This window comes from Hippocampus comes, unplaced genomic scaffold (assembly GCF_001891065.2).
Source record: "Hippocampus comes isolate QL1 unplaced genomic scaffold, H_comes_QL1_v1.1 scaffold111, whole genome shotgun sequence".
In the NCBI taxonomy this organism is placed as follows: Eukaryota; Metazoa; Chordata; class Actinopteri; order Syngnathiformes; family Syngnathidae; genus Hippocampus; species Hippocampus comes.
Window position 1 is genome coordinate 2,638,099 of NW_017805698.1, and position 25,919 is coordinate 2,664,017.

Genomic DNA, 25,919 nt, shown 5'->3' on the forward strand with positions numbered 1-25,919 from the left:
CACACACACACACACACACACACACACACACCGCTGTCTAAGCCTCTTATAGTAACCCAGTCTGTTTGGGTGTCCGTGCTTGCATGCTCCCACAAGTAAATGAAGAGAAAGTAAGTAACACATTTAGAGAGCATCTACTCTCGCATGTTGAAATGCATTCAAATAGCGGTGCTTTATTTTATGTGCATTCACTAAAGTTACTGAGTTACAAAAGTCTTTCACCAAACACACGCCTGTTATATCTGTATTATTTTTTTTTTTTACAAAGTACATAAATGTTTGTAAATAAACAATCATGGAGTGACATTATGTGTCACATCTTCTGTCCTCCTCATCAATCTGTTTTGCTTATGACCTTCTCACACATGTAGTGACATCAGACGCACCAACCTACTCACTCGTCACCCACCTCACCCCCGCAATAATGTGGGTCGGCGTGACTGTCGGCATGTGCGTGTGTGTGTGTGTGTGGGGGGGGGGGCGGTGCTTGTGACCGCCTGACCAGCTTGGTCGCCAGCAGCAATTTTATTCCCCCCCTCCATTACTTCAAGTTCATGCACATCACATAAACACTTCTGCCCTCCTTTCACATGTGATATGTTCCTTTCATGCCCTCTTAACCCGTATTTCCACCTTGCTGCTTGTCTTTTGAAAATCATAATACCATGGACCGAAGCAACGAAAACATTAGTTAGTCATTCTTCACGTTGAATTGTGTTTTCCCTGCTTCGTCTGTGTCATTGCCAGTCTGCATCAAGAATGTTGTTATTGTTGCTCTGCACAGTGATTCGGGTTGCCGGGTAGATTTTGACTCCCTGGGGCAACAGTAGACAGTAATGTCCCAAGCTTTCATTACCTCTACATAATTTGATGTAATGAATATTTAAAACTACCCTGCAATAATTAAGAAATCGTTTGTCAACTTTGATTTTGGAGTAACAACATACGCACATAAAAGTGATTTTTTGCTCCAAGGAGTCAGGGGTTCATGAATGTGGTTATGATCTACAGCTGACACATCGTGAGCCAGAATCCAGGTTCACATACTGGGCATAGAATTTGAGCATCTTGTTGTGGTTTGAAAGTTGGTAAGGTGTTGCAGTTTACCACTCTTGATGGATGCTAAAATTACAAGTCACGGTAACTAACTTAATAACACGAGAAGTTGTACCAACTATGGTCAGACGACTGGATTAAACGTAATCTATCAGCACTGTATTGGATTGAGACATGATGTGCAGTGATCCATTAGAATAAAGAAAAACAATCAGTGTGTAATAATGTACAGTACTGTAAAGTACTCTGCACAGCAATAATGGACCGAGCGTGCGAGTGAGCATGTCGTGCAGACACGCCTTTGTTTGCAATGGCTCATCCTAAATCTGTGCATTCATATACTGTATGGACATGAATGTGTGTGTCCGTGTGTGGGGGGGCGTGGGCATGTGTCTGGTGAATTCTGGGTCACAATAACAGCTGGGGGCGCACTGCCTAGACATCAGGACTTGATTGGCTGCCCCAGAAGGGCTGCCCTTGCATTGGTTGCAATTCTTCTACAGCTACCATAGTAACAGAAGTGTAAACACAAACAGTTTGTTGTTGTATTTGTGCACCTTTTGGGTTTGTGCATTTCTACCTTTTCAGACCTTTTCTCTTTAGGAAGGTATCCATGGGGGGGGGGGGGGGGACTGGCAACAAATTATTTTCTGATGTTTCAGCATCTGCCAATGTGCCCTTTCCACTCTGACTAGACTGTTATTCAGACTGTGAAAGTCTGTTCATCAGAACACAAAGACGTATTGAGACAATCTCCCCCAGCCCAGACAGGGATTAGGACAGAGACCTTCTCTAACATCATCCACTCTTAGGGATGAAGGACTCCAGGCGGGGGAGAAAAATCATTCATACACACAGCAACATGAATTCATGACACACTTTGAACAATGGGAAAACATTTTTAGTAGAAAGAGCAGACTGTACCAGATGCTATATCAAACACATTTTAAAACAACCACCACATTTGACAAAATAACTCAGAAAACTCACTAATTTGACATTACCGCATACATAATATTTACGCACTCTTATGATACAGCGAATATTGAAAAATAAACCGTGATGATGATTATTTCGGGGAATATGGTGAAAACATCAGTAAGTGGAGTGTGGCGGAACACATAAGAACAACATATTGAGCCATATCATAATGAGACTTAAGGTGTCTACGATGCACACACACACTTTCATCCTGACACACACGCAGACTATATATATATATATATATACCCTATATAAATACAGTCACCCACACAAACAGACGTTGAGTTGCACCTTCCAGGATAACAAGATCTTGTTAACTGTGTTCCAGCAGCTTGAATGTTCAAAATGTTCCCTCTTTGCCAGGTACACACACACACACACACACACACACACACACACACACACACATTCTAACATAAACATGCACACACACGTACATTTCCAATTTCTGCTTTGTAGCCGCAGAGTATAAGACGGTCGGCTACAGACTTTAAAAACTCATTGAAGAAAAGCTGCATGAAGGCTTGGACATCCCTTAAATCACAACCACAGCTCCTTGCTCACAAATTCCAGTTCATTGCAGCATGTAAGTTAGTGTTTTCATTTCGAAACGTCGTGACGGTTGCCAAAGTAACTGATCTGTATTGTTATTGTAGGAACTGTTATGTGAACCTTACCCCAACTCTCTACTTATTGGATGACACTCCAGCAAATAACACTCAACTCATTCATACCAATATCAGCCGCTCACAAAATATAGTGAGGGAGAATATACATGATTTCTGCACCTGTGTTTAGCGAAGCTTTATTCCTCTTCTGCTCAAATGTCATATAATGCGGTATGTAAAAAAAATTGTCTATATTCATTTTTATTTGCTTATATATATAAATTATCCAGCAGCTGTAAAAGCAAACCCACCATCATGCCACCTGCCAGTAAATATACACTTTGCGGGAAGAGTGTTAGAAAGCAGAAAATACTGTTTTCACACTGAACGTGCGCTCGCACATGGCCTGACTGAACACTTAATAGCGATGCGCACGTCCTCTATATGTTGTTTCTTTTTATTGCTAGTCTGTGAAGATGAAACTCTCGAAACACCCGAACCACATTTGTCTACTTTTCGGAGAAGTGAACTGCTTTGTTCACTGACTGACATTCACCAGACTTCCACGAAGGTGGCATGGGCTCAGGTATTCAAAGATGGATGGTGTGAATGTGGGTCAGTGGTTCTCTCAATGGGATTGACGGGTGACCAGTCCATTGTGTAGTCTGCCTTTCGCTGAAAGTCACTTGGGACAGACTGTAGGTCCACCAGGCCCAATATGGAAAAGCACTACACTGGAGGAAATGGATAGATTTTGATTTTGATTTGAAAAAAATTATTGAACATAAATTTAACATAAATCATATACAGTAATAATTTGTCAGAAGGTAAGGTAAGTAGAATCGTAAAAAGGAAAGAGAAATCAGTCATCATTCAACACAGTTATTATGTTCAAGGGAGTAGGAAGAAGTAAAAAACTTATCGAGTCCTACCCCGTAGATGTATCAAAAAACTGAATCAGAATCTTCTTTATTTGCCAAGTATGTAAGACACACATGGACTTTGTCTCGGGTAGTATAGGCTACACTAGTATTGCAATAACAAGCAACTACAATAAACAAAGACATGACATGTAAGTATCGAAAGATTTTCGATAATGTAAGAGTACCATTGTGCAGGAGCACCACCCAATGACCGCTGGGTGATAACATGCAGTCATCGAGCAAAGATCATTGGTGAAATACGATACTAATGTGATTGTGCAATACGTGTATATAAATTTTAAGTGACCCGTAGCACTAATTGCAGTGCAACTTAAGGATACATTATTGTACAGTATTGCTGTTGTATCCCATGGATACAAATGGACAACATAACACTTAAAACATAAAATAAAATAAAATCTGCTTTGACTTATGATATTCTTGTGTAAACTGCAAAGTTGCACATATCGGCGCCAACAAAATTCCACAGAAGCATGTGTCATTATAAAATGATCCAGGGCGCCACACCATGTGATCTTCACCTCTGCGGTGAACAATTGCAACATTGTCATGTAAGGACCGCAGACTCTGAGCGTGAACCCAGACACTCATCCTAAAGTCGACTGAGGGCAATCGAGTGCCAAAAGACACATACAGAACAAATCCCTACGGCCTGGCGGCCGAAAGTGAGACGCATCCGTGTAGACGAGCGCACGTGTTGCGTTAGTAACCTCAGCCCGCCCAGTGTGTGACAGTGTCTCTCTGGGCTCAGGACTCAATTAAACAGGCGTGTGCGGAATGCTTTCAGGGAGAACGGAACGAGATGGCTGAAGACACGATGTGCCCCTTTGTGTGTCTCACTTGCCGTTCATTTCAATTGGTCTTGCTTTGGCTGACCCACGGCAGCGTGAAGGGGATCTCTATCCCCAGCACACACAAATAAGACGTAACGTTCAGACAGACAGAGGGCCATTGAGGGCAAGAGGTCTCGCGTGGGTAGTCCAAAGGGGTCTCAAGGGTCCCCTGCTAAATCAGTCTTTACCTGCTTACGATCGAGCATGACATCTGGGGGACAAATTAGGTCTGGTCACCTAATGGAGCATGGTGGCTCTCCTATGACTGACTAAGTAGTGACATCGTCAGGGTTAGCCTGCTTTCAAAAGTGCACTACGCAAGATTTGGGCGTGGGTCACGGGGATAAGACCCTCTTTGAAGGAGTTAAATACTCCAAACACAGATTTAGGTTTGAGTTACACAGGAATGTTCACACCTGACCATGGAGATTGGATTCTGCTCTCCTTTTCTGTTTTATATTTGCTTGTACTTAAGCAGACTACACCCATGGAGATTTTTCACATCTTAACTTTGAACGCAAATTTGGTGTTAACTACCCACGTAAAGATGCGTGATCATAAATAATGAACGGGTTTAACATTTGCAATTATTAAATCCAGAGTGAGGGAGGGCGGGGACTTTTTTTTAAAACACACCCCACACCAGAGATGATCAATCTCTCTGGATAATCTTTGAGCGACATTCATCAATCAGGCCTTTGCTGACTTTGATCCAAAAGATGGGAACCGGATTAGTGGTATGCATGTGCCTCACTTAAATCAATAAATGCTGACTGTCACTTTATTGCTTTAGCGGTAGTCTATGTTAGACAGTCCATTAAGCTCAAAGCACAGAGTTTTGAGTCCTCATATGCTTGCGTGCCATAACACACATCCATCAGGCCCAAAGTCAGTAGACCATCCATCCATTATTACATAACCACTCAAGAGTTGTACGCGTGTTAGGGTTCTTTGCAAAAACATCGTTCACTTCCAGAAAAGTAATAAATCAACATAAAGTTCAATTAATGTACTGAAATGTTTTCCTCGTTCCTGTTACTTTCACAGCACAACATTTATCTTTGAGGAATTTGGATTTCACCTAACGACCTGCGTTGAGTTTAATCATGACATCTCCTTACCAGTTTTGAAAATTTCGTAGCGGAGTGAGAAGCCAGCCCCCTGGTGGGCATAGTCAGACACAAACTTGATGTGGAGGGCGGGTCCGGATGATATGATTGGTGCTGGGGCAATGTTGCTGCAGTGCTTTCCCAATAAGTCGGCTGATTCAGAGTTGCCGTCGTGGATTTCGACATAGTCATACCTGCAAAGGACAGAAAAAAAAATGAATTGAAGAATATCACAAACACTAATGTGACATACTGGTGGGCAGAGTTGCGCCCGTCTGACACATTCAGTGACCATATGAACAGATAATGTTCCCATTTATTGGAATGATAACATCAGTGGCCTCAGTGCAACATCTCCGTTGAATTCAGGCAGGAGTTAAAAAAAAAAAAGCTTCTATGTATTTGAATGGAATTTTCACTGTCAGCAGAGCTGCGGTTGTGTTATTTCACCTGCAGGGAAGATATATAATTCAAGCATTCCATAATCAACACCACAGTACACAAATTGGAAGTGCTGTACAACAAACTGATCCAGTACATAATAAAATATGAAATCTTTCAATGAGTACAAAAAGCACGAAAACTTGCTCGAAAAGTAGGAAACGTATTGCAATTCCATCCTTGTCTCTCTAATACTACCATCCATCCATCCATCCATTTTCTGATTCACTTTATCCTCACAAGGGTCGCGGGGCATGCTGGAGCCTATCCCAGCTGTCTTAGGGAAGTAGGCGGGGGACACCCTGAACTGGTTGCCAGCCAATCGCGGGGCACACAGAGACCAACAACCATCCACGCTCACGCTCACACATACGGACAATTTGGAGTGTTCAATCAGGCGGCCATGCATGTTTTTGGAATGTGGGAGGAAATCGGAGTACCCGGAGAAAACCCACGCAGGGGAGAACATGCAAACTCCACACAGGGAAGCCGGAGCTGGAATTGAACCTGGTAACTCTGCACTGTGAGGTTGATGCGCTAACCACTGGACTAACGGGTCACCGTCTCTCATACTACCCTATTTCCAAATTCCAGTGCTTATTTTCGTCAGTCAACAAAAATCCTATATTTAATTAAAAAAAAAAAAATCATAACAATCATTAGTTTTTTTCAGCAATTTAGGGTTGAGATAAGTCTCACAACAACTGCAGGTAATCCAATAGGAAAATAGTTACTGAAATGGAATTGTGACGATTGCATGGGAGGTATTTTTTTTTTAGTTTTTATTTTTTCATGATGCTTTCATAGTTGATCATGAAATCTCAATTCAGGTTTACAGTAGGAGATCTATCGGTTGTCGACAATCTTAGGAAGTGTTGCCGGTGGGGCGAAATCGATTTTGATTGCACTTCTTTGATTGTCATCTGAGCACAAAAAATGGTCTCCACGTGCAGACGCACAGCAGGAGTGTTGCCTCTGTGTCTGGACAACAGCCAGCTGGGTCACCTGCTTGTCTTCAAAATAGTGTCATGCCAACCAAATTCCTGCAAGCGGCTCGTCACCGGAGAAGACATCAAGTTGGATTGTGAGTTCAGTTAATTCCATTTTCACCAAGAGACTTCAAGACCAATTAAGTACATGTGGAGTCTATTTGCACATCTTTAGCGACTTTATCGATCAGTTTGAAACCGCAGTCATGTTAATTGCTCTTCGGTTGCACTTTTTACATCTCTCCAGCGTGATCAGTGAAGGAACCCGCGAAGAATGTCTGCCTTTATGCCATTATACAGGAGGAGATGAATCAATACCGCTTGCAAGCATGCAGTAACACGTGAGCATAAGACTCAGGAAATCTCTTGCGCAGTATTCAGTTTTTGCAATGCCGACATAGAGTAGGAAACGCGACAAGGCGTTTTCTTTCGTATTTGTCCTCATTGAAGTCACGGGGGCGGCCGTAGCCTAAATCACCTGACTTTTGACCAGAGGCCATCTCCACTTTTTCGTCATCATCAAAAACAAAAGGAAAAAGAAAACATCTCTGCCTTTTAAGCGCACTTTCCAATTGTGTGTGTTCGTTCTCTCACCTGTGTCCAATGTGTGTGTGTGTGTGTGTGTGTGTGTGTGTGTGTGTGTGTGTGTGTGTGTGTGTGTGTCTGCATTGTTCCTGACAGATGAGCAGCCGCTCAAAGGTTACGTGACTCCCACGCTCCCCTCATTTAAGGTGCCAACTGGCTGTGGAATATTTCACTGGTGACATGCTGTACAGTGTGTTTGTGCATGTGTGATGTTTGTCTTAAATCGACTTTTTATTGTTTATATACAAATGCTTGGGTCTCTGGAGTCAATGTCCAACCATCAAATGTAAAATTAAACAACTTAAGTAAATATTTTTTTGTGTGTGTTTGGCGATGTGTCTGCATATCTTAAATGTCGTTTACGGGCTACTGTGTTTGCCCATTTCGAACGTCTGATCATCTTTGGGCCCTATTTTTTTTCCTCCATGTGCTCCTCCAACGTGTTGTCAGCCACTCAAGACTCACCGTGGTGGAGAATCGAATGTGAGAAGCAGGATTCAAATTTAAGAACCCAGCATTTTGGAGTTATTTTTCCCTAATTTCCGACAAAGGAGAATTGCAGCAATTAAAGTGTGGGATACGGCCTTGTGTGCACCCGAGTCAAACTTATAATTAAGCTGTCCTCACCTACTTATTTTCAGCAGCAACACCGTGTGAGTGATGTTCTTTCTCATGGAAAGTAGCGAATTGTTGAGAAAGTTCATCACTGTTATACTCGACTGTGTCATAAAAAAATGGAGCGGATGCGTCATTCTAAATGAATTACAAGGCCTGTGGAAGTTATCGTACGCACGCACAAATCACCGCAATGACGTACATGAAAATATAGACATGTGTCTCATTGCAACTCCTTCTGCAGACATGAGGAAAATGCAAAATTTTGGCCCAAAAAAATATACACTGCATATTCTGGTAATTATTGAATTAAGGTGTCCAGTCATGACTTACCTTGATTCCAGGTCTTTGGACTGTTTGGGTCCACAATTTAGATTCTATTTGTCTTTGGATCGTACAGCTAGCATGCTACATATGTGCCAAGTTATAAGTGCCTGGAACTGCATCTTGCCTTTTTTTTTCTTCTGGAGTTGTACCCATTACAAACACAGGCACAATATCACTTGCTTATTAGTCGAGGTCAGGTCAGGAAAAAGCTTGTTTTTCATTGAATTCATTTTTGTCGTGGTGGATGCATGGATGGATGGATATTATATTCATCCCATGAGGGAAATTAAAGGGTCACAGCCACGATATTTACACATGTTAACAATAAATGGTGCAGAAGATTGAGATGTTGCGTGTTCAAGCAATAAATGGTGCAGAAGATTGAGATGTTGCGTGTTGGTATGTGATAATAAATACAGAGTAACTAGCAACTCTGCTCAGTCTTATTAGATGCATACACTGAGTGCCAAGCACAATGTGTAAAAGATTTGATGGTGACATACATCAATGTAATGATGAATACATGTACTGAATATGTACACTGTACTGAAAACGTCGACCTATGGGCATATTATTGACACATAATAGTTCATTTAAAAAAAAAATGGTATAGTTTTGCAAAAAAAAGGCTTGTTTGCGTGTTATCCTGCAAAATTGTGGACATGGCGTCATTTCAACAATGTGATGTTATGTCCGTCACTGAAATAACATCAAAATTGAAGAGGCCGTAAAAACTCGCGCCGCTTCGACACAGACTCCCATGACATCAAGGCAGGGATACGACAGAAAGCGACACCCTTCCTCCCGTACGAGACTTCCTTCGAAATGCAAAATACAAAGGCTGCCTTTCGAAATCCTGACGTAAGTTCCAAACAAAGAGAAAATGTTTACAGATTCAGCCATCAGAGAGTGGATGCGGTCGCTGAGAACCTGACACTGCATTCCCTCCTGTTGGACTGACAGCCACAGGTGGCCCCCACCCTCCCACTCGCTCCTCATCCTGCACTCCCCTCCCGCCGTTTGGCTCCGAGCCTTCAGTGAGGAGCCGACATCCGCATTTAAGTGAGCACTCGCACACACACACACACACACACACACACACACACACACACACACACACACACACACACACACATTGTAAACAAGGCACTGATACACGCACAGCGCCCGTGGCTTGCATGCATCCCATCGATGAGCTGGAGGTTTCCTTCAATCCGTTCTGTGTGGGAGGAACAGAGCTTCTAACACGCTGTTGAAATCCCATCATCGCTCTCTCTTTCCCTTTCGCTCTCTCCTTGCCCTCGACAAATCAAAAAAAAAAAAAGCAAATATTCCACAGAGCCAGCGGGTTTGTTACACAGACTTGCCGAAGGGAACGACGAGGAGTGGGAATTTGTTTCACACGTTTTCCTTGAAATTCATTGGTTATCAAGGGGTGTAAAAAAAGGATTTCGCTTGCTTGTAGGGAGGAAATGATGAAAAAGAAAAGCCAATTGCGTTTCCCAAGCATTTAAAGTACAGCGGCAATGACCTGCGGGATGCTGTAGATTACAAGATAGACAGAACATTTATATATATAAAAAAAAAAAAAATGGTGGTTTTGTGGTACGCTCTTCTTTCTAATGAGAGACCAGGAAAAGACAGGGGGAAAAAAAAACTGTCTTCAAGTTGTACTTTTTTTATTGAAGCATTAGTGTGTCTTTAGCAGTCGACTGAGTCTGGAGATACACATACAACGGCGCTCCCAAGCACGGTACGCATGTAGCGATAATCGGGCCAAATTTGAGCATTCCCCCACCAAAAGCGCTTCGATGTTTCTTAAAGACTTTCCTGACTGATTATCCTGAATCGAGTTGGAGTCGATTCAATCGTGACCCTGCAAAATAGGCTGTTCCAAAAACCTCTATAACTTGTCTTTCAACGTGAGCAGGTGTGAGATGATGGTTTTCCGAGGGTCTTTTCGAAATCTTCTGGTGTACAGGTGGCATTACTGAGGAAAACCACGATAGAAGACGGTCGGAAAATCAAGATCAAGCGTAGAGAAAAAGAGAGAGTTAGATCTAACTTCATTACTAAATACCAGTAACAATAATACAATTATAAACATGCACTTGAGCATGACTACAGTCACCAACCTTTTGTGGTTTTTGATATTTTTAAGAACGGGAAATGAAATCAGTCACATCACGGGTCAGCTGTCAGCCAGTAAGTGTAATGATGATATCATGCAAAGTGCGTTTGAAAGGAAGGCGAAAACAAGTTTAGTTGTCGCCCACATACTCAGATCCGAAAGTGTATCACAAATATTTGCACATATTTGGTTTGTTGGGAAAAAAAAAAAAACAACACATCACCTTGTTGTTATTACAAGTGCGTGTGTGTGTCTTTCCAACTTTGTTCAACTTTTACCCCCTGGACAATTAATCAATGCCTCATCATGGCTTTAACATATATCGATTGGGACCGTCCATCAAAATTACAGGAGGACACACACACACACACACACACACACACACACACACACACACACACACACACACACACACACACACCACAGCTATGGATCAGACAGGCCTTTGGGGCCTAAGGGAGTGTCTGAGTATCACGGCTCTGCATTCATGTGCGGCTGTGATCAGCTCTGGGCATCATGAGTGGGGATGCGGAAGAAGAAAAGGCCAGCAAAGGGACTTTTTTGTTACACACGGAATAGAAGGTTTAAGAGTCAGAAATGGTTGGGAAATGAATGATGTGGAAAGAGAGAGAAAAGTCTAAATATGCTCCGTTTTGTCATGCTTCCTGTTTTTCTGTGAAAGGAGGAAGGAAGGACTCGGGGCGGGGGGTGATTCACTTGGGGCCAATGTAGAGGACGAGGTGATGAAGAGAGAGATGTGCGGGGAAGTGCTGGCTGAATCCGATGGAAGATGATAGATGGGGTCGGTTTGATGGCGCTGATGAGGCTGGAGGGGGACGAAGGGTCAGATGAATCCAGGGAGGAGAAGGAGAGAGCCCGGGAGGGAGGGAGAGAAGGAGAGAGGGGGAAGCTGTCAGGAAGATTTGCGCCTGCCCTCAACAGACCCTGACGCTGCAGTTTTCCCTAAGCACTCAATGTGTGCGTGCATGAGCGTGTGCGCGCGCTCGCGCACACACACATACTCTTTTCCAAAGACTCCAAAAAGAGATCCAGCCTTCACAGACGGAGCCACGCAGTGGAGCCAAAAGGAAAATGTGAAGTAGACAACCAGCTGCTGTGTTGAAAGGCAGCATCGCCGCTCAAAATATGACGCCGGAGCAGCTCTTTAACCCTAACTGTCTCCGGGGTCACCTCATGAAGAATTGAATATCACTTTGTTGGCCAACTGTCACCTCATGAAGAATTGAATATCACTTTGTTGGCAAAAGAAATCTTTTCTTTTCCAGTTGTTTTGCAGAAACCTTTTATACACTTATGCCAGTTACGGCTCGGGAAAAAAAAAAAAAAAAAACTGATGACAGAGAGAATCTTGACTAAAATTTCCCCGAGATTCTTAAGAGATCAGACCGCGTTGCCCATCAGCGAACAGATGGCTTACAAGTGTAAAAATAGTTTCCAGCCATTGTAATGCTAAACTTGAATGACACTCCACCCTCGCCAAGGCAGAAGTGCCCTAATTAGGATCTGCTCCAAATGGGAACTCTTCATAGATGATCTCTTGCTGCATATTGTGGAGGTTCACCTTGTCATTTGCGTTAAATGCATTGATCACTCACAAGGCGTTCATAGTGGGGTACTCCAACATAAAGAAAACAAATTCAAACTTAAAAAAAAAAAAAATCTAACTACGTATCATGAAAATTCCAAAACTATTAAAACCCCGAAAATGAATCCGTTTGGCATCCCTAATGGCTAAACATGTGCAAACGTGTGGAAGGCCCCCGTGGTACAGCTCATGTGAATAGGAAAAAAGGAAGTTACGCTTAGTCATGATGAGATGCTAATCTTGGCACCAATGCAAGCCTTTTTTTTTTTAATCTACATGCCCTTCACTTCCTCCTTAAATGAAATGACCACCATGTCGGAATCTTAATGAAAACATTGTTTTTCACTCACTGACCAGCCCGGCATCGATTTGACCAGCACAGCCACTGGCAGCTCTGCATAATTTAATGCGTTATAGATTACATATTAGCATTTTAAATCGCAATCAGGACCGTAATAAATCGGATTACTTCAACATTGTTATATTATGAAACAACCTTTGTCTGATTGGCCCATGGTCCGTGTGTCCGTAAGTGTGTGCGTGTGCGTGTGCATGCGTGTGAGATGATAGACGAGTCTTCTCCCTGTTCTTGGCATCTTTACCCCGTGGACTTAACAGATCAATTTCAGCCTCCCTCCGCACATACATACGCTGGCATTGAGTACCGGTAGACTTAAATAGATCCATTCCATTGAGTCCATCAGGCTTGAGACGTTCTTATCATCATTTTACATCCTGATATGGATTATTAATCATTATGTAATATGAAATGTAACTTGACAGAGATGTTTGCTTGTAATGTCTGTGGTTACTGCAGAATACTGATAAGGTGAACACAACAAGACAACTACACTCCCATATGCTCAAGCCAAAAAAAAACAAAAAAAAACCCCAAAAAAACGATTGTTTTGTTTGACAGGAGAGCAAAATAACAATTCCTTTTTCAGTCTTGTGCTTTCAACAAACAGCCAGGTAAAATATTGATGCCGCGATTCGACCACGGAAATGTCAGAATGATTTTAGCAAAACTGAAAGGGGGAATTCTGCGAATCTATTATTGATGCCAATGGGGACGCTGTGTGGTTGAAAAGACAAAGTGTATATGAGTCCTGAATTTGTAGCCCTGTGACAGAAATGTATTGATCATAGAGTTGCACTTCTGCATTCAAATTTGAACAAGGCAATATCAGCAGTAGTAGTGGTTCAGTTGTCGCCACACCTACCAGTGCAAATAAAGAAAGTGAATTTAGACGTTTGTACCCAAATACCTTCAGCTGAAAAAATGCAAAGACTGAGTACTATGTTGTACTTAATTTCACCATGTGGGTTTTCCAAATTTTTTTGGACAGCGGTTAGAGCAGTGCCCAGGGACGCACTTCTGCATGAGTCCACAATCCCTTTTCATGCCGTAGTCATTGTATTCGAATGACAGTTGACAAGCGGCACGGCATGGTTTCAGCGGACACACCCACAGCATTTGAGAGCAGAGATAGCGACTTGGTTTTTCATAATTTTGAAGCCTCATTTTCTATACTTGCTGATTTATTTTAATCATGGTACGGTTATTCACAACAATTCTCTGTGGTCTGACAAACTGACATTTTTATTTGCACTTTGCAGGGTCTTTAAAGGAGAGATATCAGAATCAATGGTAGCCATTGGGAATGTCGTGATTTTCCCAAATGGCCACTCAACTCCCAGGCCGCTGTCCGCCCAAAAACAGCCATACTAAAGAATTCAAATTCACAGAAAAGAATTACATATGTGGCACTCGGGCACATTAACAAACACTCGTTTAAACCGAAACCTACGCAAAGTTAACTCAAAACACATCATTAAAGTAATTAAAGTAAGTGAGGTTTTGCTTCGCACAAGCTGTCACCAGTTTTGTCCCGAAAGTGTAATTAGTTTTGAAAGGTGCCCAGTAACTTGTACAGTACAAAAAAAATCTTCGACGTATACGACGATACCGTCATTTCCCCCCCACAGCTGCTTTGACTGCAGGCTTCTTAATCAATCTCATACTTCTTTAGCAGCATGGGTTCATTATTTCCCAGCATGCCTGTTTGCCCTCATGCCTGCAATATTGCTGCATGCTGGATTTCAATTTTGTGCCGCCATACTTGCATTTCAAGCCAAAAACGGTGATAGAAGAAAAATTTGCCTCCTGACTGGGTTAATCTGTTCAAAGTGTGAAAAAGCATCCTGGAACTGTAAATGTGTGGTAATTAGGCGAGGATATTGGGAGACGTGGGACTCTGGGAGGTCCCTAAGTGATTATTGTGGGCTTGCTGAAGCCAGGGAAACAGGAGGAGAGTGGGCTGACCAAAATACGCCCAGCAGCTCTCATTAAAAGTGCTGAAAGTTTTGGTATAATTATCCATCTTCAAATTGAATGGGGTGCGAGCTATTGCATTGACGAAAACATGAAAAGCAATTGCACGTGACTGTTTCCTCATCCCTACCTGCATTCCAGCTTCTCTATTTCGAAGTGCGGGTTAAAGTTGAGCACAATCCGCTGAGAACTTTCTGGCGCTGTGATGACCCAGCGGCAATTCTGATGGGGGGGATACTCCAGCGGGTAGCCGGGGGTGGTGATGTAGCCTGCGTCTGTGGCATCCAGGTAGCCTCCACATGCCTCAGAACCTGTGCCGGCAAAAGACAGGCCGAGGGGATTACACATACTTTCAGACAAAAGTGGGGGTTGGTTCCCTTTAAGGAAAATCCGGCATGCAAAGGAAATGAAAAATCTACCGCAGGCATCTTGAAAACACTATGGGTAGCCACACTGAAAAGATTTAAAAAATACAATGACAGAGTGAAGTCCTATATTTTTGGTAGTCATAATATTTCAAGAATAAGGTGTATAATGTCCAGAAAAATACATAAAAGAATTGCAAACTTGTAATGCTCAGGTCAACCATTGATTCAGAGTTCTGATACTGAGAACATTTTCTAAAAATTGCATTATTTTTCATATCTACCCTCTAATAGGAGGAGATGCGATCGACACAAAATGAGTGAGTATCACAGTGAACATTTTACAGAAACACCCCAAAAAAAAGCAAAAAAAAAATAATAATTCCACAGAAATTCCAGACATACTGCACTACAACAATCAATATTACTGGGGTTTTTTAAAATAGTTTTTTCTAATTTTAATAAAATTGCATATGGGGGCAGGGTGAGCATCACTGATAGCAAACCAACAACTTCACAAAAATATTTCCAAAAGAAAAAAAAAAGTGTTATTGCATCAAATGTAACCCAGCAAATCCCGATAACACGCCGTGTACAAAGCAGATCAGGACGACGATAAGGCCACCGGTGGCAGAGACAGGATATGGGCAACAAAGAAGTGAGCGTTTAAGTGGATGTGGTGTCAAAGATCGACGCAACATCATGATATACAAAGACCCCATTCACCACCGTCCTCGACCCCCCGCCCCACACACACACACACACACACACACACACACTCAAACACACAATGAATGGAGCATCCAGATGTCAGAGTTAGTGTCACTGAGTGGATCCTTCGCGTCAGCAGCCCTAAGTGTGTGTGTCCGCTCGTACTCAATGGCTCCCATTCAGTAGTCTGACATCTCCCATCATAAGTCACATCTTTAGGTGACAGCCGATGGCATAACATGCCGGCTGCACACAACTGGACTCAATTGCAACTTTGCTTCCTATTGTGTAGCAGAATGAGCAGCCTGCTTAATACACTCGACAGACTCTGTCGGCTCAAAGACTAACAAAGAGGCATGTTAAGCATCATGCAGGATATGAGTGTGATGTTTGTAAAAAGAGACATTCATTGTGGGAAATAGATTTTTAACCGCTTGCATGCAAATGAGGGTCTCCGAAGTGCTGCTCATCTATTAAGGGTGAAATTAAACAAGTGCAAGTGTTTTTTTTTTTTTTTTTTAAATCCATGCTACAATTGTCCAAGCCGAGAGGTAAGCGGAGCTGCAACGACATTTGCTAGATGCACATATGCCAACAAGCAGCGCATACTTCATTGCTTTATGTGAAGTTGTCAAATAAATACGATATGTAGATTTTAACAAATACGGGTATGTTGTGCAAAGTCTTGCTGGTTTGTCGGTTCTGTGATGGCACTAAAATTTTTTTATGACTGCACTGTGTGGGATGACTCAAACCGGTCAGCACAACATCATAAGTTTCACAACTATAAATAAACAGGAGCTGGAGAATGTGTATACGGCATTATCAGTGACAGTCATGGTTTTTAAAGAAATTATACGCTCAGGCCAACAGTCATCCGGGTTTTCATTCTGGCTCTTTATATACAACTACAGTGAACTCCAATTTATTGGGGGGATACATTTCGGACCCATGCGCAAATGGTGAAAATCTGCAATATACTGCATGTTATACATAGATAAAATATAGATTTTTTTTTTTTTACACTTCCAACATGGTTTGTACACATTTATGCACAGCCTCTCGAGTAATAAGAGTAAAAAGAGGTCACAGCTCAGCATGCTGCCGTTGCAGTGATTGATACTGGAACTGGTGCCTACCTCCAGCTGTCTGTAAACAATCACCGATCACCTCTGTGTGCCCCCCACCCTCCACCCCCTTACCCAATTCCATCTTTCATGCTCCTCCTTGAAATTTTCAGAGTCCACTTGTCGTGCTTGTCCTATCTGTTTCCAATCTCCCTGGTGACATATGGCAACACAGGAGTAGAGTTACAAGGCCAGTGAAACCCTGCCGGGCTTATCTCATCCCGGCACCATTTGGATTCGTGTTAAACCACCCGGAAACCTCACAGCAGCGGCAGCCAATCACCTCCTGTCAAACTGCACTCAGCGCTTACAGCATTAGGAACCTGCACAATCTAATGAGATCAAAAAGTCTGCCTTATTAGTATGAAGGCCTCAACATAACCCAACAACTCATAACCCAATAAGCATGTAAAAACCTTGTGCAATTTCTTGAGTTTGCAGGATCCTAAACCCCACCCAAAACTCACGGGTGACACTGTAAAGTCAGAAAAGAATACTGCCCTGGAGAGCGGTTTCACCAATCAAAACAAGGTTGGATGCACATTTAGGTCATAACAGGATGCTTGAAAAACTTTCAAAGACCCCTGCTCAAAGGTGAACAGGAAGTTAGGCATTTAGGGGTTCAATTACGGGGCTTATACATTGATAAAATCCTACCAGAGGATTTGGCCTAATGAGTCGCGAATCTGGGGGGCCTCAACGTGCTGAAAACTGCAACCATTTTCAATTCTGGTAAGGTATAGAGTCATCGGAAGTGTTAAAATCACTCAAAATTGAAGAAATCAAGGAGATCTATTTTTTTTTTTTTTTTTTTTTACATGAATGTGTGAGTTTTTATGGGTCCTGAACACAACCCCTTGAAACTCATTCCGCAGTGGCTCCTGGAAAGCTGCAAAAAATGAATAATAATAATTCTTGGACACCACTTTTAGAGACAAAGCCTGAAAAAGTCTCAAGGACCCATGCCTGAAATTTAAATGAAATCACAACCATTTTGATTAAGATTCAGCCGTTTTCGGCCAAATTCCAAGGATTGTATGTGAAAGGCAATTCATCCAAATGAGCCTCAATCTGAAGCAAGACAGATGGCCGACGCGAAATTACAAAGCTTCTTTGGCTACGCCACCAAATGTGGGCGGAGCACGGTGTCATCGTTTGATGGCTGCCTCAAGGATTCGCCATGAAAACAGTGGCGTGAGAGCCCCTTCACTGCCACTTGCAGCTTTTGTGTTGGATCTCATTAGATGGTGCATGTGTACCTAATCAAGTGGCCAGTGAATCCATATGCATGCAGTTTCCAGAAGTACAGATTTGCACGCTGCTGATTAGCATTCCACAAAAGTGCACGGTGACCTGCCAGCGTACCGATGCATGAGAACACAAAAGATGCTGAGTTAAGAGTTCATGTCAAGAATTATAAAGCAGGTAAAAGGGACACGATGAAAGAAAAAGTGCCAAGTTTGTGAAAGAGTGAGCCAGACACAGAGAATCGAAAAAAAGATCTCACAAATGAAAATCAAGACTGAACAGGTTTTGAACTGTTGATGATCACGTTATATTCATATTAACATTGGCGAGAAGAAGATGCCTTACAACTGATAAACATAGTCGACTTTACAGTGCAGAGGTCATAGGTTTGATTCCTGTGTGGTGTTTGCATGTCCTCCACCTGCCTGGGTGGGTTTTCTCTGGGTACTCGGGTTTCCTCCCACATTTCACAAACATCCACAGTAAGTTGATTGCTCACTCTAGTTAGTCCGTAGGTGTGATTGTGAGTGTGAATGGTTGTCTATGTGTGCCCTGCTATTGTCTGGCAACCAGTTCAGGGTGTACCCCACCTACTGCCCGAAGACAGCTGGGATAGCCTCCAGCACTAGTTAAAGAGATAAATGAACAAATCAAAAATGAATACATTTTCACTAACCCTTTTGTGTAACCATATTTGATAATGCTCGGTGGGCTGCATTAACTAACAGAGTCCATATCTCGCCCAGCCCTGATTTATGACTAACTTTACATTCAAGAATAAATACGATTATAATGGCAGTCACTGGATGCATTTTTTATTTTCATCAGATGTGTATAATTCTGCTGAATAGAATAAATAAATCCTATGACAGGAACAAGTGAGAGTTGAATCTGCATCTGAAAGTGTACAGAGGGGAACTGAGACTTCAACCACAATCGTCAACTTGCCAAACCTCCACTCAACCACTCATCCAAATGTCAAATATCTATTTTTTTCGTTTATATATTTTTTTAACGGATATTCCATCCAACGTTCGGTTTACGTGCTTGCATTACTGTGCACTGACTCCAACGTCATGCCCCTATAAAGGCATTGGAGGGACATTTACTGATGCTAATTAGGACCAGCTGGCCTATGCCTGCAATTTACAAGAAAATATATGTTCCATGAATACCACTTGCACATAGCAGAAGTTTTAAAACAGCAGACTTACGAGGAAAGTATGAACACAGCGGTAGACCACTGTCATTTAAATCCTATAATGTTAGATAATGGGATAACATAGTCAAAATAAATGGGACTCAAGCACGCTTTGTGCATGAGGTCCATTTAATGCACAGAGTTACTCAGCTACCATTCCATTTTCAAAGGAGCTTGTTGCCATGGTAAGTGTGAGTGATGACTTTGGGTGAGAATACGGTTGACCCTTGACTGGTCACCAGCCAATCACAAGGAAAGACACCAGGCCACCTGGTTTGTTTCTCGACAAAAGTCAAATTTGTTTCATAAAGCGCAACGTTTGGGACCCGAGGTAATGTGTCCCATTGAAATAAAAGTAATAAATACTAATCTGTTCCAGCCCCAGAATTAAGTTATGTTTACCTAGTTTTTATCGCAGTGCACGCAAAAAGAAATCACTCTCAAACCTCGTAGCCTTTTCATATAGTACAAAATAAGCTTTAGAAAATGTGTTACATTTTGGGGTCGCGGTAGCCATGGTTAACGTAAACAAGGCTGTGTAGTCGGAGCCAATGATGTGGCAAGATGTTGGGACTTTTGCGGCTATGCCAAGACTGTTTGTGAACCAGAAATAGAGCATGCATTAAGGTATCATTTCTTTGAAAATTGAGTTCATAAACCAATTTGTTCATCATGTGGTCTGAGGCTATTGTTTTTTTTTTTTTTTGTTTTGTTTTTTTTATAACTGAACCCCAACAGCATGTGTGATTGTCTGGGAGAAGCTGTGCTGAGACCACAGAGTTATAACAAATGCACAAACAAAACCATGAAACGTCGGCTATCATATTCTGGTTTGGACTTGTACGCACTCACACGTATACACTTACACAGCATAAGTAGCGGTAAATGGTGCTAAGCAGTCTAGCAGGGATATAAGACAGGTCGCTGCATTATTTATGTTCCTCTGACACATTTTGCATTTCTGCCTGATACCACCTATTCAGCAGCTTTTGCACAGACTGAACACACCCAGAACGCATGCATAGCAAAACGTGTAACCGTCCAAAATATGAACAAAATCACACATGCGCTTCTTCGCTGAATATGATCCCTTCTTGATGCTGAATGCTAATTTTCCATCTCCATTCTAAAGCTTTAGAAGAGATTAATTTTTCCTTTCAGAGATCATTTTCCTCCCTGCTCATCAGTTTGCCCTTCTGCAAGTACAAGTACAAATGTTTGGATGGTGGTTTGACTAAAATTTCCATTGGCCAGAGTTTACTTTGTGTGTGTGTGTGTGTGTGTGTGTGTGTGTGTGTGTGTGTGTGTGTGTGTGTGTGTGTGTGTGTGTGTGTGTGTGTGTGTGTGCGCGTGCGTGCTTTGGGATTATTCATCCTCACGATAATCGTCATAATGTAAGGCAAAGTAAATGGCTTGTTTTCAAGCATCGCCTGACCAATCAATTTTGATGAACTGCCATTGATGTTCAATACACAATGGCAGTTTCATTGCATCATTTTTATTTTGCATCTCCAGAGGATTGGTCCAGCTTTACAACATACTACATTCTGCCTCTGGCATTGTTACCTCATGTAGCTTAGCAGATACATATTTTGTGAAGAAAATTTAATTAAAAAAATAAAATCAAACTGTTGGTAATGGAAGAGTACAGCAAATAACAGGCTGTAATGTCTACATTGGATGAAGCCCAGTTCGATTTTAGTCATCCAAACTTGAGACACCTCAGGAATGAGAAGAGGAGAGAAGAAAGGCAGAACACAGAAAGAAAGAGTGAGCAATGCCAGAGCATCTGTCTCTCATCATGCGAAAAGAGAAAGTCAGCAGCTCTGAAAAGCTCACTGGACAAAAAAAAAAGGCAAGTTGAACATCAACCCACAAACAGGTAGCGTATAATACAGGATGGACTGGGTGGCCTGGTTACTGTGAACTAACTGGTTTGGGAGTTTAGAGAATAAAAAGGAAACACCCTTAATCTGAATTCATTAATTAGCAATCTTTCCAAAACATGTTGGCCAATTGTCTGCTTTTGACTTTGTAAGGAGAGTTTGCTGAACACCTTTTGGTTTCTGCATGGCTGCGCCACACTGCACAAAGGATGATTGCACAAGTCATTCACCGAAATACAAATGAAAAGACAAGCGTTGGCAAATAGTTATCAGATCAGCTAACAGTTAGCCAATCTTCTTGCCCCTTCCTTCTACTCCGATTTATTCTTTACCATGCTGCCTAACAGTTAGCAACAGTGGGCCTAGCTTCTTATACTTCTTTTTTGTATTTTCTGGTAGACTATGGCACTATGCTGCCACTCACAGGTCAGTATTGGTACTGTGAGAGACATCCGGTTCAAGAGGAGGCTCGTGATTGTCAGTGGAGGAATGGTTAAGTGTGTGGTGTGCTGCCTGTGTTGGTCGGTTCAAGTACATCTCATACTATAGGAGGACATTCTTTCCGCTTTGTGTGTGGGGTCTCTCACATTTTAAAAATCAGTTAAGATGTTTAAAAAAAAACTGCAACCTCCTTAAGGAGTGCCCCACTGACAAACAAAAGAACAGGTTTCCACCGTTTTGTCCAATTTCCAGGCTGGGGGAATGAAAAGAGGGAGAAAGATTATAGTGCAAGGGAGTATAAGAGAAGAATGAGAAGCTGGAACACTAAAGAGATTTTCCCACCGTAGCGGAGCGGGCCAAAAGAAGAAGTTTAGTGAGGTTTCTTAATCGGAGCAAGGGAAAGCGCTGAGGTATGGAGAAAGAAACACAAAGTGCTATTAAAGGAGAGGTGGAGGACCGTGAACGAAGGAAAACAACAGAATGATTCAGTGTGACGGGAGGTGAGAGAAAGGAAAACAACCTGTGGCCTCATACGGCACAGATCTGCGGGGACTGAAGAGGACACTGAGTGCTCACACACACTCGTTTTTTTTTTGTTGTTGTGTTTTTTTTTTGTATGTGTGTGTGTGTGTGTGTGTGTGTGTGTATAAGCTTTACAAAAAGAAAGGTGTGTTTACAAGTACACAAAGGCGCACACAGAGCTCCCGCCCGCTCTAGTTACTCCAGTCATTACCAATGGCTGCCGAAGACACTAGAATAGCAACTGCGTGCTAATGACATGATAACCGTAATTAGAACATCCTAGTGGACACGCTAATTGTCCTCTCTGTTTAACAAATGAAAGCGAAGGCAGGAGGCAGACGACAGAAAATGTACTGAAGGTTAAATGGCTCACTGCTTGCTTGCTCGCAGCAACCACAACAGGTTGTTGGCGGCTGAGGACCAGCCTTGTTTATGTTAGGTACAACTGTACAATCTAATAAGATCCAATAAACAAAATTCTGCCTCTGAAAATATTTATTTTGTCACATATGCATTAGGGTCGAGAATAAATGTTAGTTGATACCAATCATATTCACGTCAAGTTGGTCTGTCAGTTGTAGAGCAGGCTATATACCTGACCATTTTAACATAATCACCACTTTTTAAAATGTGAGAGCAGGGGAAAAAATAGCATGCGTGTGCTCCCTGCACTTTGAAGTGTGTGGTGTACTCCAGAATACCAAAACAGCATACCACACAGATAACCAGATCTCCATCAACACTTTTAAGTTACTTTCCACAAATCGGATGTCTGTTGCAGTACCAAGATTGACCTAAGTGGCAGCATGGTGCCACAGGGCATCCAAACAGACGGAAAATCCAACCAAGAAAAAGTAGCACTCAACTAGGCAAACGGTTTCTCTGATGTATTTGGTATCTACATTGTGGTTGTAAACTCTTGACTTGTGAAACAGGTGATACAGACACTCAACCGGTGTGTCCTCAAGCAACAGCGAGAGCTTCATGCTGCTCTGAGCACAGAGTCCGTGGCTTGGCTAAATTCAACATTAACCACATCCATAAGGATTTGCAATCGTAAATGATTAACAAGCTCAACATTTCTGTTTTCCTGAACAAAATCACTCTTAATACACCCTACGCGACAGCATAATGGGCCAGGACAATGGCTAACTGTTATCTTAACTATATATTGGTTGCCCACTCTTTGTCATTTTTATTGTCTTGAAGACTTAAGAGACATGTTATATAAACACTCCACCCAATCAGTTGTTTCTCTAATTGTGTCTTCCAACAGAGCTAGCTGTTAGCCAAGCCAGCTGCTACGTGAACTTCTTATTGACCCAGCCCCCCACCCCCCTCCACACACACACACAGGGATTTGTGATTGTAAATATTGAACAGGTTTAACATATCTGTTTTCCTGAGCCCATGAAGATCATTCAACAGACCCACCACAAAATGGTTGCTGAGGATAACCTTTTGGAGATATCCAATCACGGGCCTTATAGTTTGTTCGGCAAGGAAATTATCAGATGTGTGTACTCCTTTCAAGCCCACTTTCTTCAGAGGTGTCGATTGTCCCAATTCCTGTTATGTTTGGAGGTAGCAGAGGAATGAAATTGGGCTGTTTACTGCACACGTGGCTCCACTCAGCTATCACTTCACTCTCTGCTCCTTTGCTCTTATTTTACCGATGCCCTCCTTGCTTCCTCTTGCCGCTGCCGTTCTCTACTTTTTTTTTTTTAAGTGGCCCGTTTTAACTTGGTTCCTGCGTTGCTTTTTCACATTTTTCATCTCTCATTTTCCCTTGACTTACCCTCTTTTTTTTCAACGCGTCACTCTTTTGGCATGTTTGACGAGCTTTTTGGCAGAATCTATATTGCACTTTCATGTCCTTGGAATAATTAAATCATTTATCCTATCTGGCAGCATGTATTTAATAAGGGAGATACAAAAACAATCACACACACAAAAAAAAAAAAACAACATTTGGATGAGCTCATTGTGTCACTAATTGCTATTCACGTGGCAGTATTTCTCCAAATGCTAAGCATTCATGAGTTGTGGTTTTTTTTGTCTTGCTTTTGTATCAGTCGAGTGTCATCCTTGACTAATGTGCACCACTTCACTCTCTGTTTAAGAACATTTATCCAAAACACATACATTAATACCTACAGTTTAATTATGTTTAGAGAATTTCAAGATAAAGATTGACTGTGTCAGTAAATCCATTCATTCTTGTGGGTTCAGCAGCACGCAGCGCCCCTTTGTGAGAAATAACGACATGGATGGTTTGTGTTATTGATGGCCGGTTGTTGCGCACACAGCATTTTGATTCAGACTGGTGTAACATTTAATTAATACAAGCAGGTGCCACGAGGAAACAGTGGCCGGATATATTCAACACGGAGCAAAAGCTGAGAAAAGTGAAGCTGTGCTATAGTGGTGTTGAATTTTAAATGTTCTCTATAAATACATTTGGAATGGATCGGAGTAAGAGTGGTTTTGGAGTAAACTAAATAAACTAACCAAAATACAGTTATCAGGTGGAGGTAATGCGGTTCAGTACCGCTGAAAAGTACAAACACAGTACCGGTAATAAACATTTTGTTAAAAGGTACACTTTTCTGACTTGATACCTTCGAATTAGACACAATTAAAGGTTGCCAGTACCCACTGCGCTGACATTTAACCATAATGAAGTTTAAAACAGCTGATCTAATCTGAGTGTACAGAACAATGATATCACCGCCAGATACAAACAGGCACATTCCACAGGAATAATTAGCGAGATTAATCAACTCCACTTGCCTGACTCGTGTTTATGTTTTGATGAAAGACTTTCAAGACTTTTGTTCCATGTGCTGCAACTCCATCAAGCCAGAAGAAGCTGGCATCAGAAGCTGCTATTCTACCAGCATACCTGTAGGCACTTCACCCCTCAGAGAGCTCCCGACATTCATACCGCATCACCTCCAGCGTGTTTCATCATCAAGCGTATTTCGGCGGAGATGCTATAGAGGCAGACAGCCAGTCTTGAGTGGCCAATTACGGCCGTTTATCTCGCTTCCAGGCACAGCCGTGATCAAACAGAATGAAGAAACAGGATCAAACAGCAAAGCTAAAAAAAAAAATAAAAAAAATCTTTCTTCCGTTTCGTTCACTTCTCTTGGCAGCCTGCATCGGCCTCTTTCTGTCTCGGTTACTTCCTCGTGCTGCTCTTCCATTTCTCCCCTTTCAATACAGATATGCACATACACGCATCTCAACAATACCTTCTCCTACTCAAATCATCTCAAGAGACAGCCGAGCTAAGGCATTTGTAAAAGTTTACTGCTGAGGAGGCTGCGAGTGAATTTGTCCCAGTAGATGAGCCAGGAAAGAACTGCGCTGCAGACCGGGGGAAATTCCAGGTAAAAAAAAAAAAATTAGGTTGTGGTAGTCAGAAACATAGGCTGCACTGAAACCTTTAAAGTCAAACAGCCCTGGGAGTCGTTCACAAAGATGTCACCCACTGAATGAGTGCAGAAGAAAGTACAAGCGGCAGCCAGAAATGAGAACGTTTATGTCAAGATATCCGTGAGGTTTGGTGAGCCCAGTGGAACAAATAAACAGGAGCAAAAAAAAAAAAAAAAAAAACACTCTGAAGAAGCTGCCTCACTCAACCAGCTGCACTCCAACAAACCACGGACTACCAGAGACCGATTGTCTGAAGGTCAACATATAACATAATTTACTAAACTATCTAATAGTAGTTCATCATGTTAGGTTTTTTGTAAATCACATAATTTAATTACTTAGCCTATTATCTAAATTGGGGTACACACACACACACACACACACACACACACTGATTAAAAGGGACACATTTTA

General features: G+C 42.1%; 1 protein-coding gene across 1 annotated transcript in view; it reads right to left on the reverse strand.

Moving 5' to 3' along the window:
• The window catches only part of LOC109523356 (neuropilin-2-like), a 90,954-nt gene that overhangs the window by 61,585 nt on the left and 3,450 nt on the right, over positions 1-25,919 (reverse strand). Inside the window, exons 2-3 of the mRNA XM_019882458.1 lie at positions 14,694-14,874; positions 5,547-5,728 (exon numbers count right to left, since the gene is read on the reverse strand). Coding sequence (XP_019738017.1) covers positions 5,547-5,728; positions 14,694-14,874 — 363 coding nt within the window. The remainder of the gene's footprint in view (positions 1-5,546; positions 5,729-14,693; positions 14,875-25,919) is intronic.